Here is a 15,659-nt window from a genome sequence, read left to right as displayed (position 1 = left end):
CGTCTGAGAACTGTCCTTATGCTCGGTAAATATTGGATTAGCTTTTCAATGACCAAGCTCTTGAAAAGGCTGGAGAAATCCACACCAGGTCTCGACTAAGCCCAATAGTCAATAGGTAAGGAAAAGACTGTTTCCTTGGCTGGGGTGGGGAGTGTGGCGATGGGGGGTTCCTACTCTTATCAAGTTAGAGGATTCTACTAAACATGACAGCAGTTGTGGGAAATAGAAAAACAAAGGGGATGGTCCCCTGAAATTTGGATGAGCTGTTATTTCCGCCTGGAAACCTTGATGGATTCTATTTCTATTTCCATACAGCGCACAGCCTAAGCAAGAATTCGTTTTGTCTAACACGTTTTTTGTTTGGGGACTCCTTACGAGAATTTCTGACTTGGCTCTAGGGACAAGGTATGACCCCAAAGCTCTCTGACCGCCCACTAACTTTGGAGTGCTTAGGTGAGTCAATCCCACTCTGCTTCCGTTTTCCAAAGGCAACGATGCAGGAGACATTGAGAATTAAAGAGGAAGTCCCTTTCTCCTCCAGCACGGAGGTGCTGGTCGTTAAAGAAGTTTCTAAACTGGTTTCCAGTGGTAGCACCGAGATGCCAGGAGGGTCCGGTGCATAATTTGAATGACAGGGGGTTGGTCACTGAGGGGTCCCGCAGGGTGAAAGCCGGCTCAGACCGGCTGCAGCGGATATCCAAGGGTAAAGAGTCCCTTGGCGTCCCTGACCCTCTACGGCAGAGCGAGGAGGGCTGGCTCCGTGCGCCCAGGCGTCAGGACGCGTCCAATTCAGGAACAAGAGACCTGGCTCTTCATCTACCCTAGAGCCGCGAAGCTGGTGGCCTCGGCGCTTCTCCCGACGCTGGGCACCTCGGTGTCCTCCTGCGCCTGGCACGGTCCACTGGCCTCTACTCCAGGCTCCTAGACAGGAGAGGCCTAGCCGCTAGCTGAGCTCCCCGGAGCCCGCAAAGCGCGCGCAAGGAGCCCCGACCCTGAACGCGGACGTACACAGACTCGAGCCCCAGCTTAGAGCCAGTATTTGCTAGAGGGACCGAGGCAGAGACAGAGAAAGAGATCTCCAGCTCTCAGAGTGTCACGGGGCCTAGGCGGGGCAAGCGCCCTCTGAGGCCATCAAAGACAGGGGTGGCTGTTTCCCCCTCCTCCAGCCTCCTCCCCAATAGATATAGCACGAATTTTTAATGCGTCTTCCTTTCACAGACAACAATACAGGGTTTGAAAGCCGGACACAATTTGGGTTTTGTGCGGGTCCCTCCTCGCGCTCCCTTGGCCCAGCTGGCCATATGGAATCCAGCATGGAGCCCGCGGATGACAAAGGGACCCAGTGACGGGCCCAACAAAACCCCAAGGAGACTTCTGCCTGACTCTGGGATTCACTGCCCGCGATAAGCGCGCTGAATGGTGCGGGGTGGAGGGACGGAGGGTGGGCCCCTTCTCCCTCTTCCCCTCTCTGTCCCCTGCGATCCTTTCTCTGTCCCTTTTTAATATGCACGCCTCTAACATCCCCGGCTCCCAGCTCTCCCATTGTGCCGTTTTGTGCGGCCCCGCTGTAGATTGGGCGAAGATAGACTGCTGAAGCGAACCCGGCGCCGGGTGCGCTCCCAGGGCGCTGGGGTTAGGGCCACACAGGCTCTGCGGGCGCTTTTATTGACTCCGTGGGGACCCGAGGACAGAGAGAGGCGGGCGTCGGGCCCACCTCCCGGGCTCCGAGCCGCTGGAGCGCACACCCAGACAGCAGGCCCGGGGCCTGGCCACCGCCCCAAATGTGCCCTCAAAGCGCACACGTGGAAGCCTGCGAGAACTTGGCCCTTCCACGCTGCCTCCTTCCTCGCTGGAGGCCTGGCGGGGGCGGGGGGCAGGCGCCTACGATCATTTTTGGCTTCCAGAAGTTTGGGTCCTGAAACAGTCAAAAGCAGCCAAGTCTTGGGGCTGTGCCTCGGGTCTCCTGACAACCCTACTCCAACAGGCTGAGAACTCTCACTTTCCCGGCGGGCGGATGGGGTTATAGGGAGGTTACTAGAGGAATGTTGAGTGGTTGGTTGGTAGCTGGGCAAGCTGGGCATTGGCACACACGATTTGGGAATTCTCCTAGCTTTTTCAAAGAGCAAAATATAAAACTTCAAACGTTTCCACGCTAGTGTGGGGAACAAAGGTAGACTTTCCAGCATTTAGGAAAACCTGAAAGAACCCAGTCGAACCTGGAGAGGAGAAAGGACATTTAGGAGGATATTCTAAAGACTCCAGCGCCCTCAATTATCCAGGGGTGGCTGCGCAACGCGGGAAGAGCGTGTAATCACGTCCCGGGCGGGTAGAGTTGAGTGCTATTGACGCGCCGATTTGGTCACACGGATAATCATGTTTGCTTTAGATATTGAATTAAATCTGATCATCAACTAGAGGCAGCGAGTAAGTCAGCTGGGACCGGCTCCTTTTGCTCTGCCTCCTCGCCCCCCGCCCCCAGCCACGGACGTGGAGCTCGAGAAAAAAAAAAAACTGTTTCCGAATGGGGCCGACTTCCAATATCCCGAGGCGTCTCCCAGCTTTGGCTGGGCTCTGAGCTTCGGAGCCTCGAGTGTTTTCGGAAATCAGCGAGATAACAGGAGATAGGAGGCCCTATCCCCGAGTCCTCGGGGCCCTCTGCGATGCTCCCCGGGTATGCGCCGGCGTCCTTCAGGGAGCTCTCCCGGCGACAAGGGTGGGATGGAATCTGACCTCTAACGAGGGAAGGACTGAGGCGCCCTCCCCCGGGCGAACTTGGGCTGTGTGCTCACCTCCCGCTCCCCTCACCGCAGCCCAGGAGGCCGGGGCGCACCACCCCACCCCAGACCCCTACTTTCTAGAGAGCAATTTGCTCAGCTTCACGCGAGAGAGCTGGTCTTGGGGGGTACCGCGCACAGCCGAATGCTAGTAAGGGATGAGGCCCGGCATCCAGTCCCGGGAGACAGCTGGAGACGCGGAAAGAGGGGATGCAAGGAAGGTTCCGGTTAGCAGGGATCGCCTCCGGCTCCCGCTGCCTGGCCCTCCCCGGGCGAGAAGCCTGGCGAGAAGCCTGGCGAGGCCACCGCACACTCCTGTCGCCCGCGCCCCGGTCCCTGCGTCCCTCCTTGTAGCCTAAGCCTGAAGCGCCCCGAAACCCATCCCGGGCCTCCGCGCCCAGGTCTGGGAGCCTCCTCTTAGGTCACCTCCCGACCCCGGGCAAGGGGGTTGTGGATTGGAGAGAAGACGACCGGTCTCAACCTCAGCGCTCCCTCCCCTTCTTCGCACGAGCTAAATCAAATGCAACAAAGTGAAAGTCACGAGTGTAGTGGCATCAACAGCTCCCCAGCTGAAGGAGCCACTCGTAGACTTGGGCAACCGAGGGAAGGTTTGCTCTTCTGGCCTTCGAGTTTTCCAAAGTCATTCTTTCTCCCGCGCCAGGACGCAGACGCCCGGAGGCAGACAGGGGGCGAGGCCGAGAGAAGCCGGGCGACCCCGGGCGGCCGCTCGGCCGCTCACAGGCCCGAGGCCCGGCGCTCCCGCCTAAGGTCTGGTGTCCCAGGGCCGAGGCGCGGTGCCTGACCTGCCCGCCCGGGCGAGGCCTGTTCCCGGGGCCTCTGCCGCGCCCCGGGTGCCCCGGCCTCCAAAGGATGCTGGGGGGCGCGGGGCCCGCGGCCTGGCCCGGCTCCTTGCCCGAGGCCTCAGGCCCGGCGCGGGGCGACAAAGTAAGACAGAACCGGAGGGCCGGGCTTGTATTTTTTTAAACACAGGATTTTTATTAAAATTCTTATTTAAAAAAATTGAAAGCTTTCAGCGCCCGGCGCTCTTGGGGAACCGCACAGAACCGCTGAACTCCAATTTCCGGGGCTCAGGCCCCGGAGGACGGGGCAGGGGGCCTTCTCGCTCGCCTACATTATGTTTTTCTTTTGTCACATTTGAGAAATGTTTGCACTGAACAAAATTTAAAAATATATAAAGAAAAGAAATCAGGAGTAACCAAACAGAAGCAAACCAAAACAAACCACAAAGAAAGGGGTTGGGCCCGGAGGAGTACGGGCCCTTCCTGAAGGTCATTTTGGCAACAATCACCACTGATATTTACAACGAAAAGCGAAATCTGCCACCAGTTGTCAGAACGTTTACATGGCCATAAATATTTAGCATTTTCTTATAAAAAAAAAAAAGAGAGAAAAAAATCCTCTATATTTTTAAAGTGTTTTCCACTTGCTTTAGAAGAAGACGCTGACAATATCGCTACTCACACAAACGTATTTTACAAAATTCACAAAAGCAGGGCGCGGGGGTGGGGGGTCTTTTTCTCCTTCTCGAGTGAGGAAGTTAACGTTGGGACCATTAGGTCCCCGGGGAGAAGCAGAGAAGCGAAGCTGCGCAAACATTCTGTAAACACGGCTTAGGGTTCAGCCATCTCCAATGGTTCAAACGGAGAGAGGGGTGAGGCGGAGCTGGGTGGGTGGAACTGCCTCTCCAAGGAGGTGCAGGCCAACTCTTGGAGCCTCTCCGACGAAGCCGAGAGTCAACTCGACTCCATAATAATAATTATAATAATATAATCACCACCGTACGGGCCGAGAGTCCTCCGCGCCTCTGCCGCCGGGGTGGGGCCTGGGCCAGGGGCCTCGAGTCTGGGAGGGGCAGGCGCTCACCAAGTCCACGGCTGGGCCTGGACCAGGGGGTGTGCTGTCGGGTACTGGGGGGCGCCGGCCGAGCTGTACTGGGCGTTGTACTGCATGTGTTGCAGAGACTGCGCGCTGTAGGCCGAAAAGGGGATGCCCGCCTGGAAGGTGGCTGCTGCCAGGTCCTGGGCTTTGAGCGCGTGGCACGGCTTGCCGTCCCTGACCAAAACGGGCACGGCCACCCGGCGCGGTGAGGGCAAGGGCGTCACCTCCATACCTTTCTCGGCCCGGGCGCGCTTCATCTTGTAGCGGTGGTTCTGGAACCAGATCTTCACCTGCGTGGGCGTCAGGCGGATAAGGCTGGCCAGGTGCTCGCGCTCGGGCGCCGACAGGTACCGCTGCTGCCGGAAGCGCCGCTCCAGCTCGTAGGTCTGCGCTTTGGAGAAGAGCACCCGCCGCTTCCGCTTCTTGCCGGCGTCCCCCCCGCCGCCGGGGGTCTCCTTGTCATTGTCCGGTGACTCGTCGGCCGATGGCTCCGGGGACTTGGAACTCGAGTCTTGGGGCGCCGCGCCGGCCGCCAGCCCGTGCACTGGAAGAGAGGGAAGTCTGTCAGACGCCTGTAGTCCCCGTGCGCCCTGGATCCTCCGCGCGCCCTCTGCCCCGTGCGCCCTGCAGGCCGGCCCGGCTGCCTTCGCCCAGACCCTCGCCCTGCTCCACACCGGATGGAACTGTCGGCGTCTCCCCGCTCCCCTGGGGGAAAGAGAAGAGGCAGGAGTAGGGGCTCGGGGCTCTGGTTTCTAGGGGTTCCCCCAGGATGAGTGCGTATTTGGGGGGGGGGGCAGGGAGGAGTGGCGCGCAGAGGAGATCACCGCGGGTTATGGGCTCCGGCCCCCTTAAGCAGTTTCCTCTCCGGAGAGACGTGGGCAGATTTTTAAAAGAAAAAACCCACAATCCCGGCATTGATCGGGTCGGCCATTTAAGGCAGGTTTTTGGGGGCTTTCGTTTCTGCTTTCCGACTTTCTGGACACCCTCCGCACTGCACAAAGCAGCCTCTATGAAACGTGGAGGGGGGGTAGGGTGAGCTATTTATACCCGGGCCACCCTCTCCCCGTACCCCGAGGCAGGCTGGCCCGCTCCAGGCTGGTCACTCCCGGCAGTCGGAATGGGGGAGGGGGCCACGGCCCGAGCCGTCCGTCCCGGTTGACGTCTGTAACCGGCCCTTGGGAGGTACTCCCCTCCCCCGCCCCTTCCTCCTAATTTCTCTTTGGAAAGAACGTGAGACCAAGTGTCCCCCCCTCACTCCCATCCCAGGGGCGTCTGGCGAGGCGGGAAGAGAACAGGGCATCCCAAACAAGCGTTAGGCATCTTTCCGGGGCGCAGGGTGAGGGATCCGGCTCACGGGGCCCCTTCCCCTTCCTGCGTCCGGTCCGGGCTGCGGTCACCAGCCGCGGCAGCCCAGCTGCGCTACTTACGCGAGTACTGAAGGCCCTCGGTGCTGGCCAGCCAGCGCGTGTACGGGTTGTCGCTGCTGTCGTAGAAGGGGTTCTTCAGGGGCAGGCTCTGCACTGTGTCCAGGGCGCCCTGCCCCAGCGGCCCGGCCCTCTTGGCGGGCTCCGGCCCCTCGTTCTCCTCCTCCGGCCCTTCGGCCACCGAGCCCTCCTCATCGTTGGTGTCCGGCAGGTCCAAGATGTCCTTGACCGAAAACCCCGTCTTTGTGTTGGTCAGCGACATGGCCCGGACCCCGCAATTTATGCCGCAAAGTTGTAGCTTCACTTGATCAATTCGTGGCTCTCCCAGTAGGGGCGGGGGAGGGGGTATGGGGAGAGGGGTTGGGGGAGGGGAGGGGGGATGGGCTTTAATTAGAGAGATTATTATGTTTAAGAAAGAGAAAGAAACTCTCGGAGAGGGGAGAGGGGGGAAAAAAACCCCAGGCGTTGTCGGTGTCTTCTCTACAGGCACGCGGAAATGGACGCGGGGTGCCGGGCGGCCTGCGCGCCAGCGCCGCGGGCCGGGCCCGAGTTTGTAACTCCAGGAGGGGTGCCAAGGCGGCGTCAGCTCCGGCGGCCGCTCGGCGCGCGGTGGCGGCTGGTGGCGAGGAAAAAATGGGCCATTGCCCGAGCGATCAGTCCATATAAGGCTGGGCTCCACTCACGAACCTGGGGAGAGGGGGGGAAGAGGGGGAGAAAGAGAGGGAGGGAAAGAGAGACAGAGGGAGGGAGGGGGAGCGAGAGAGGGAGCGAGAGAAGGGTGGAAAAAAAGGAGGGGGGAGACATTAAAACCCAAAGGTTGGACACGTGTGGGCGGGTCTTGGAAGTCAAGTGGATGAAGACTGTATTTGCAGATGTGAAATTGTGGGTTTTGGGGAGCTCCGCGCTCCCAGCCAACAGCCCTCTAGAGCAAGATGAGAGGTGTAACGTGTCAATTAATTGCAAAGACTGGGCAAGCCTTTTTTTTTTTTTTTTTAACCCAGTATTTACATACAAAGGACCACCGCGTCGCTCGCGACTCCACACACTTGAAAGGGCCGTTTTAACAAATTGCATCTTAAAAAAAAAAAAAAAGCGAGGGAGGAGGAAAGAAAACAAAACAGAAAGCCGGAGGAGGAGGGAAAAGAAAAAAAAAGTCCTCCTTAACATTCAAGGGTTCCTGCCTCCCCGCCCCCGCGCGCCCGCCCCCAGCAAGCCGGAAAATTGGCGATTTGTGGCGCCTTTGGAAAAGGGGGAGGGGGCGCAGGCTGAGTCGCGGAAATCTCTCCTTCCCATCGCTGGCGGTTCCCTAAACAAGATCCGGTTCAAATGGCAAGAGCCCAACTTCTGTAAGCCTCCTAGGTCAATATTTTGGTTGAGGCTTAAGGATGAGTACCAGAAATGACAAGGCAAGTAATTGATTCTAGTTAACGCCGAAAGAGCCCGAAATCCAGGAGAAGGATCGGCTCGAGGCCGACCGGAGCCACCACTCAGCGACACCCGCACAACTCCCCCCCACCCCGGCCCGCCACCCTTTATTTGCTAAAGACATTTATTTCCGTCTCCCCGCCTCCCCTCTCCCCCTCCAGCTCCGTGCAGCCGAGCAGGACAGCACCGTTCTCTTGGCGCTGTGCGGACGCCCGGGGAGGGGCGGGGGAAGGGGGAGTTGGGACGTCTTCCCCGAGCCTCGATCGGCCCCGGCCCCACCACCTCCGGGCCCGCGGGCCGCGCCTTCCGTGTGGAGGAAAGGGCAGACGGCCCCGCGCCCTCCCTGCCCCTATTATGCCTCCCTCTGCAGCCTCCAGCGGGGGCGGAGAGAGGGGAGGGGTGGCGGGGCGCGGGCGCGGTCTCCAGGGGGGCGAGGACCCCAAAACGGCGGAGGAGGGGGTCGCAGGGCGGGAGGTGCTGCTGATTTCTCTGTGGAGTTTTCTTCTCCGCAGAGAGTCCTTTCGGATGCCTCAGGGGCGTGTTGCGAGGACACGCCGCAGGCTCCCAGCTTGCGTGAGGTTGAAACTGAACTTTCCCGGGAAGGCACCTTCTGTCCGGGGCCGGCGAGGAAAAGTCCTCGCCGCAGCCCCGCCCCTCCTTCCAGTTTTGTATTTTTGGCGGGGGGGGGGGGGGCAGGTTTGCTACCTGATGCTCGTCCACCCCAGAGAAGCGTCTGAACTGTGCTTTGCCCGGGGAGCGGGGAACGGAGAAGGCCGCGGCGGGGGTCCAGGTCTGGCCGCCTCCTCGCCGCGAGCGCAGCGCGGGCGCCCGGCCTCCCCGTGCGCAGCTGCGGCCTCCGCGCCCCGGCCGCCCCCGAGTTGCCAGCGCCCGGCGAGGGCGCCTCTCCCTGAGCCGCTCGGCGGCTTTCTGCAGCCCTCGCTGCCTCGCCCCCAGTATGTGACGTGGGTGACAATGCCCCAGGTTAGAGCGAGCCCCTCGTCGGCGCGTCCTGGGTGGTCGGACCCGGGCAAACACAAATACAAACCGATTGCTAAGCTGCGGACAATGAGCGAAATGTAGACAAATGTCCCGCTCCCGTTGGAAGCCTTTGTCCCGGCTCGGTTTTTGCATTTATTTCAGTGGCGAAATAATACATGATTGACGCTCTCTTTCAATGTGTCCTAACTGTTTGGAATAAATCTAAGGTTGTTCCGAGTTGTCATGGCATTCAACCCTTTTCAATGGACTATCTCTTCATTCATTTCTGAATCCGTCCACAATATTAAGGAAACCCCTTCATGTCGACGCTCCCCATTCCTCTTTTTCCTCCTACTTTTCCCTTTCTCCTTTCTTCTCCCCCGCCCCCGTAGGAATTAGAAACTGGTTTGAATCCTGTTCCTCGAACCCATTACTTTTCGTGCTTTTTCCCCCCTTTCTCTCTCCAGTCTGCCTTTCCCAGCCTACCCACGCCTTGCCTCCCCTCCCCCCTCACTCGGGAGCTCCCTGCCCCGTCCAGTCAGAGGAGGGAAGTTGGGTCTGCAGGCGTCGGGGAGGCCCAGAGTTTGGAAACAAGGGCTCCTGGGCCTGCCCCGGCCATTGTTACTCAGCTGCTAAATAAATAACTGGCGAGGGAAAGTTCTTCAACCCAAGCTTTGCAGAAAAAAATCGTCCTGACCCTTCCTTGGCTTCATCTGTCCTAAGGGGAGGGGGGTTGTCTCTTCGGGACCAGGTTAAGCATCAGGAAGGTCAGAAATGAGTCTGGTTGGGCCAGGCCAACTGCTGGGTTGGGTGATAAATGTCCCTTTTGGCAAGAAGTGTGTCCCTTTGGCTTATGTCCTGAACCATCTTTGGGAGGGGTGCCCCCAGACACCACCACCCCCACCCCCACCCTGCCCCGCCCCCCGCACCCAGCCTGCTCAGTCCCTCACTTGGGAACCACCTAGTTCCACTTCGCTTCTAACTTCTCCCTTCCGTCCTTACGGTGGCCTCTCCCAGGATCCCATCAGCGCTGCCACTGTGGATCATGTCCCCTCCCTGGGCCCACCCCACAGGTCTACACAGAGCACAGAGCACCTGGGAGACCACCTTCCTGGAAATTGATCCTGGAGAAGGAGCACTGACGGGCAGCACCCTGAGAAACAAGGCCTCCTCACCTCACCTCGGGACCCTGGGCCCAGTTCACGGAGAGGGCCCCCCCATCCCCGCCAGCCCAGGCCCCTCGGCCTCAATAGGGGGAGTTCTCCCACACCTCGGGTCTCAGGGGCCCCTTTCTGCAGCTTTTGCGGGGGTGGGGGGGCCCAAACTCCAGCCTGCACAGGGCGCGGTCTGGGTCTCTGCTCCCCGCTCCACCCTCACCCCTGGTAGTTTTTCCTGCCCCAGCCGCTGCGCTCAGTGTCTCCCTCCAGGGACCTCGCGAATCCATTTTGCCCAGCGCTCCGTTGCCCGTGCGGTTCCCGCGTCCGCTTCCAAAGCACTGACATTTGCAATTGAAAAGGCCCAGGGAGACCGCTGGGAGGCCTGTAATTGAAGGGGAGAAACTCAGCTAGTTAGAGGAAGATCATAAAATTCAAGTCCCCCAGGAGTGGCCTGCGGATGCTGGCAGGCCGGCTGGGGAGCAGCTGGCGGCCGGGGGACAGGTCTGATGCCCAGGGTCTCTCGGATCTCCTGCAGCCTGAAGAGCGGGGCGCCAGGCACTAAACCACACCTCTGTACAGAAATTAGACAGGTGATTGCATCTGAAGGGTTCCCCAAGGGGTCTCGCTGGGAGCAGCACAGCCTGGACTTTTTGAGCCAGGAGTCTCCTGCCTGGTGGGATACGGACCACCCAGAAGGCCGAACCCCGCGCCCCTGGCCCTTTCAGAGTCCTCACAAATACCCCCATCTTTCCACTTAGTCAGCTCTGAACATTCTAGGTCCTCTGGTCAACCAGCTCTGCTTGGATGTGCTGGTCTCCCCATCCTGGGATTCTTGAGTACCTTCTTTCTGGGTGCCGTCACGCACACCCAGGAGGGGACTGTGTCCTGGGTCCCCTCTTGTTTGGGTTTGGGCTCTGGTTTCTGCCACGCTTTCTGGGGAAGCTCCTGAGCTGTTCAGCCTTGGGCCGTCTGCTGCAAACTTGGGGAGAAACTGAGAGGTGCTGGAAGATTGATGGCAGCTGTCCTGGGCCAGAGGGGGACACAGCTTAGCTCTCTGGTGTGCGACCACCACCTCGGACCCCTGCAGGGTCACCTGAGCAGCCAGAGGCCCCCCACCCTGGGTCATTAGGCTTGGGTGTTGGGGCTCCAACTTCCTTACACATCTTGAGTTCTGCCTCCCCTTGCTCAAAGGGTGTTACAGGCTCCAAGGGGAGGCGGGGGGAGTGAACGGAGAGGATCTTTCTCCCTGGACGCTGGAAGGCATCTTCTTAGGAGACTTCTCAGGCCGCTCAGCTCCGGTGTCGGAGGGATGGAGGGGCAGGGGCTGCAGAGGGCACGTGGGGAGCTGAACCACCGCTGGAGGCCCGGGCAGGAGGCAAATGTACACAGGCTAAGTGTCCCCACTCCAGGACAAGTGGTCCTCCAAGTCGGCCCAGTGTTTACCTGTTTACTTTCCCAGGTAGCTCAAACACAAGCGCCTTTTCTGAGCTGCCGAGATCGGGGGGCCACCCTGGCGCGCCCTGACCCCCAGCGCCCTGTGCCTGCACTGTGCACGGCTGAACGCCCCCTGTTGGGGGAGGGGTGCACTCTGAACAGCCGCAAACCAAGACGGGAAGGTCCTCTGGGAAAGTGAAGTGAGACCTGGTCACACCCACGTGTGGGAGCTTGGCTTGGTGTGCCTGGACGAGGTGGGCGGGGCAGCACCCAGTGCCCTGACTCCGAGTGCTTCCCTCTCGCCTACAGCCTCTTGGCTTGAAGGTCTCTTGGGAGGTGCTCTGCACTCCTCCTACCCTTTTCAGGCTGGTGAGAGCTTGTTGGGTAGGTGCCTCCTCCAGAGGAGTTCAGGGCAGAAAAAGTCCGGGGTGGGGGGTACCTTGAAGTCCTACTCTAAAAAGGGAGGGCGACCTTGAGGACCCCAAAGCCTTGAAGCTCCAGGCTGCACCCCTCGCCCTACCCAGTCCACAAAAGCCCGTCCAGTCATTAAAAATACAAGGTCTTTCCCATTATTTGTAAACACTAATTTGACTTTTCTTTTTTTGGAATGAAAAGACGTTGAAAGAAACTGTCTCTGGTACAGTACGTGGCTGATCTCTCCGGCACCTGGCACATCCCATCTCAGATAACAGCCTTCAAGTGGATTATTGTCTGGTTAGCGCCAAGGTGCTAAGTGTTTGTCTACATTCACTCCAGAAACAAAGCGCGTGGCACCTTCCTTCCCACCTCACAGGATTAGCTGCAGGGACACAAAGGTTTTGTGGGAGGGGTGAGGTTTATTTTAGCTCAGGTTGGAGACTCAGAGCATGGTGTGCACTCAAAATCAGCGGGGATGGGAAATACCTTCCAACCTGGTTCCCAAGCCTGGCGACCAAGATGCCCACCTTTAAGAGGCATTCCTCCAAGGTCGCTTGTGGTGGCTTCCACTCCAGGTAGGGGAATGGGGCCGGGGGTGGGGGGTGCTGCAGAGAGCAGGGGTGTCAGCTCTGGCCGGCAGAGGATAGAAGTCCAGGAGTGCGGCCCCAGGGTACCAACCCCAAGCAGGACCTTTCCCAACCAGAAAACTGAAAAGTAGGCTCATCTGCACTGGGTCCTAGCACCAACTGGTGTCACCTTCTGCCCCTGGAGAAGGAAGCAAGGTCCCTGGAAGTCCCTGCAGCCTGCGGGGGTGGGGGTGGTGAAGGTAGGCGTGGGGTGTGTGGGTGGAGGTGGGGGTGTGGGCTAAGGCGTGGGATAGGAGGTTGGGGGGCACTACAGCCCTGTCAGTGAGGCCAGATCAGGACAGGTGCTAATCTCTGGTAGGAGAGACCCACAGTCATTGGACAGAGGGACCAGAAAGCAGGGACTAGTGTGAAGGAAAGGAAATCTGAGTCCACTTTGGGTTCAAGTCAAAGGTGAAGTTTTTTTCTTTCTTTGATCTATATTGTGTTAACTCGTACCACAGGAGGGGAAGAATGAGGGCGCCTTCCAGGGCAGTCCTTTCACGAAGATGTTGGGCAGAGAAATTTTCTAGGCCCAGAGACAGGGCTCAGATTCTATATCTGAACCCCCCTCCCTACCTCTTCCTGGAGCCCCAAGAACTCTATAAAGATCCGGAGAGAGCTGATCTTTGGGACCTAGAGCCTGGAGTCCCTCCTGCAATTAATCGTGGGTGTAGGGTGCAGGTATCGGCTAGAGCTGACCCCTTCCTCCACCCTCTTCTACAAGGTGAAAGACATCACTTTCCCAATTATCTGCCTCAGGAAAAAAAAAAAAAAAGCAGACATTTCCCGAGGACATAAACTGTAATAGAAATTAGGATTTCTCTTTCTATTAATCAGCCTCATTGTGTGGGCGTAGGACCCGGCGGACATATGTTAGGACTTTGATAAATGTGCTTTAATGAGATCTTTGAAAATGCATCCAATAAAATAAAAGGCGAGAAAAGCCGTTTAACTTTCATGGATGTTAAATTGAACAGGAAATGTGGCTCGGGGCGCGCTGCAAAATGGAACGGGCCTTCCTCCAATATTTTCTGTAAAAACGTAGCTCTAAGCCCCCTTTAGGCCAAATGAGCCCATCTCAGCCAATCCATTGTCACCGGTTTATTGGGGAACCAAACGCCACGTCCCCCCGGGCTCACCCCTTTGCTCTATTCGTTCGCGCTTCTCTAATGATTAAATATGTTACAATGAGATTACGCAGCGTCAGTGTTGCCTTCAGGAACGTTCTTCCAGCCAAGCTCGACCTCCCCCCGCCATAAGGGTGATTTCAATGCAGGAGATTTGGGTTTCTCTAGAAAACACGACGCCGAAAGCACGTTCTTATCTGAATTTACTTCTTAACACGTGACAAAATCATTCCCAGAAGACTTCGAAAAGCCAGCGGCCTCTCCAAACGGGTTAGTACTCGGCACTTGGAGCTGGGCTGAAGGCTCGGCGCCTTGTTGCCCTCGCCGGCGCGGGGAGGCCGCGCTTCCAGCCAGCGCAGAGCCTGCGAGCTCGGCCTGGAAAGCGGGGAACCAACTCTCGAGGGCCCTCCGGCACCAGAGAGAAGGGATTCCTGGGGCTCTCTCATTTCACCAGTCTGAGCCCCCGAGGTCCACAGACATCCGCTGGATGCAACGCCCCCTTTCCATCCCCGAACGCCACCGAGATCGAGAAGGTGCGAGAGGCGCGCCAAAGGGCCTCCTCGCAGTGTGTGTGTGTTTGGGGAGGGGTTCGCAGGGGGGCGCAGAGGGGGCGCCCCTAGGAGACCAGGGCCTCAGCAGAGCCCACTGAGGCGCATTTCTGATCCTCTGGCGATCTCTACTGACACAAACGAGAACTGTCTGGCGCCTGGCGCGACCCCTCAAAGTCCTGGCTGGAGCCGCCTCCGCAAAGACCCCCCCTGACCCCTGCTCGGTCCCCCATCCCTAGTCCTTCCTGCTGGTGACTCCCGCCCCTCACTCTCTTCCTCCTCACCCCCCACCCCACCCCGTGGCCCAGTTCCGCCCGAAGAGCACCTCTTTCTCCGAGAGGCACCATCTCCAAATTGCCTGGGGGATATCGCCTCCGCCCTACGCGCACCGGGGAGACTTACCCGCGAAGGTAGGGCAGAGGCGCGCCGTTCCCGGCTGGGGCTGGGGCGGCCCGGGAACCTTCCGAGCCGGCGATGGGGAGGGGCCCGAGGCGCGGGGCGCGCCCGCTCCGCCTCCCACTCCCGGCGCCGCGGAGACAGCCCGGCCGAATCTCCTGGCGAGCCTTTATCTAGTCCCCCCCCCCCCCACCTACCCGGGACCCCCCTCCTCGGCGCCCCTCCCCCGTCGCGCCCTCCCGGGCGGGGCTCCGAGCCCCGCCGCGCCGCTCCTCCCCGCGTTCCCCGGCGCCCGCACCTGCGGGCCTCCGGAGGTCCCGCTCTCCCGCGGGCTGGAAAGTGCGCCGCGGTCGGAACACCTGGCCTCGGCGGCAGGTAAAACTTTTCCCTCCCGGGGGGCGCGGCGGGCGGGGCTCAGTCCCTCCCCAGCGCCCCCCTCGTGACCCGCGGAGCCGGCGAAGGACCCGAGACCCCCGGCACTTGGCCACCTGCTGCTTCCCGACACCCCCCACCCCCGAGCCGAGGCGAGAATCGCGAGAGGGGGCCGCTCAGGCAGTTGTGCGTGGGACCCCGAGACCCCCCCGGGCCCGCGCGTCAGGGTCCCGGCCCCGAGGCGTTCGGGTCCCCGGCGGCGGCGGAGGCCCGCGCTGGCTGCTGGCGCGACAGCTGGGGGTGGGGGTGGGGGCGACCCACGGCTCCTCGAGCAGCAGCGCACCCCGAGATCTCGACCACCCCGGACCACGCGCGAGCGGAAGGCTCACCTGGAGCTGCGCCCGGAGCCCCGGCCAGCAGAGCACGCGGATCCCCGGCCGCTCTTTATCCCAAGCCTCAGGCGGCTGCAGAGCCGCGGGCGCACGGGCACTGGCGCGGCGAGCGCTCCCCCTCCCGGCTCCGGCTCCTGGCCCGGCGGCCCCACCCTCCGGGCTTCGGCCCCGCGGCCGCCGCGCAGCCCCAGTGGAGGGGGCCGCTCCCCAGCGCCGCGCGCTCTGTTTGTTTTCCTTGCCCGACTGACGTGAGTCAAAATATTGGCCATATGTTCAGCGGTAATAAATTGGGTATGAGCGCAAACACACTTGGGCTTCGATGGCTCTTTCAGCTGCCACATGGCCGGCTTGGAAGGAGGGGGGCTGCCACCTTGCTGCGACCCCCATCCCCAAACAGGCGGGTGGTCCCTCTCCGGAGCGGCCCCTAGAAGACGGAGACCTGAGACCCCAGGCCTCGCCTCTCCCTTGCCCCTCCTCCGTCCCCAGCGTGGTCTCTCGGACCCCTCAGCTCCAGGCGAGCCCGGGCTGCTGCCTAACAAGGTCGCCATCTATAAATTGCTCGGTCGCTAAGACGCCATAAAACCGTAGGGCCAGATGTGGCACGTTATTTATGTGTGAAACCGCGTTTACACTAGATAGCCGATCCAAGGCCGAGAGCACGGCTCGGCGGGAGGTCACAGACCTCTAGCC

The 15,659-nt window shown here is 60.0% G+C and overlaps 1 protein-coding gene across 3 annotated transcripts; it reads right to left on the bottom strand.

Moving 5' to 3' along the window:
- Positions 1–3,744: 3,744 nt before the first annotated feature.
- On the bottom strand, positions 3,745–15,186 carry NKX2-2 (NK2 homeobox 2). Of its 3 annotated transcripts, none has more exons than XM_027559576.1 (3): positions 14,967–15,186; positions 6,101–6,784; positions 3,745–5,217 (listed from the first exon to the last, which is right to left on the bottom strand). In XM_027559576.1, the coding sequence occupies exons 2-3, from the start codon at positions 6,357–6,359 to the stop codon at positions 4,655–4,657; spliced, it is 822 nt and encodes a 273-aa protein (XP_027415377.1). In that variant the 5' UTR covers positions 6,360–6,784; positions 14,967–15,186; the 3' UTR covers positions 3,745–4,654. The 3 variants fall into 3 exon arrangements, with proteins under 3 accessions (XP_027415377.1, XP_027415378.1, XP_027415379.1); XM_027559577.1 differs by lacking the exon at positions 14,967–15,186 and adding an exon at positions 14,212–14,356; XM_027559578.1 differs by lacking the exons at positions 6,101–6,784; positions 14,967–15,186 and adding an exon at positions 5,348–6,053.
- Between the last annotated feature and the right edge of the window lie 473 nt (positions 15,187–15,659).

This window comes from Bos indicus x Bos taurus, chromosome 13 (genome assembly GCF_003369695.1).
Source record: "Bos indicus x Bos taurus breed Angus x Brahman F1 hybrid chromosome 13, Bos_hybrid_MaternalHap_v2.0, whole genome shotgun sequence".
Taxonomy (NCBI): domain Eukaryota; kingdom Metazoa; phylum Chordata; class Mammalia; order Artiodactyla; family Bovidae; genus Bos; species Bos indicus x Bos taurus.
The sequence above is the reverse complement of the archived record's forward strand: the minus strand, read 5'-3'. Positions and strand labels throughout refer to the sequence as shown.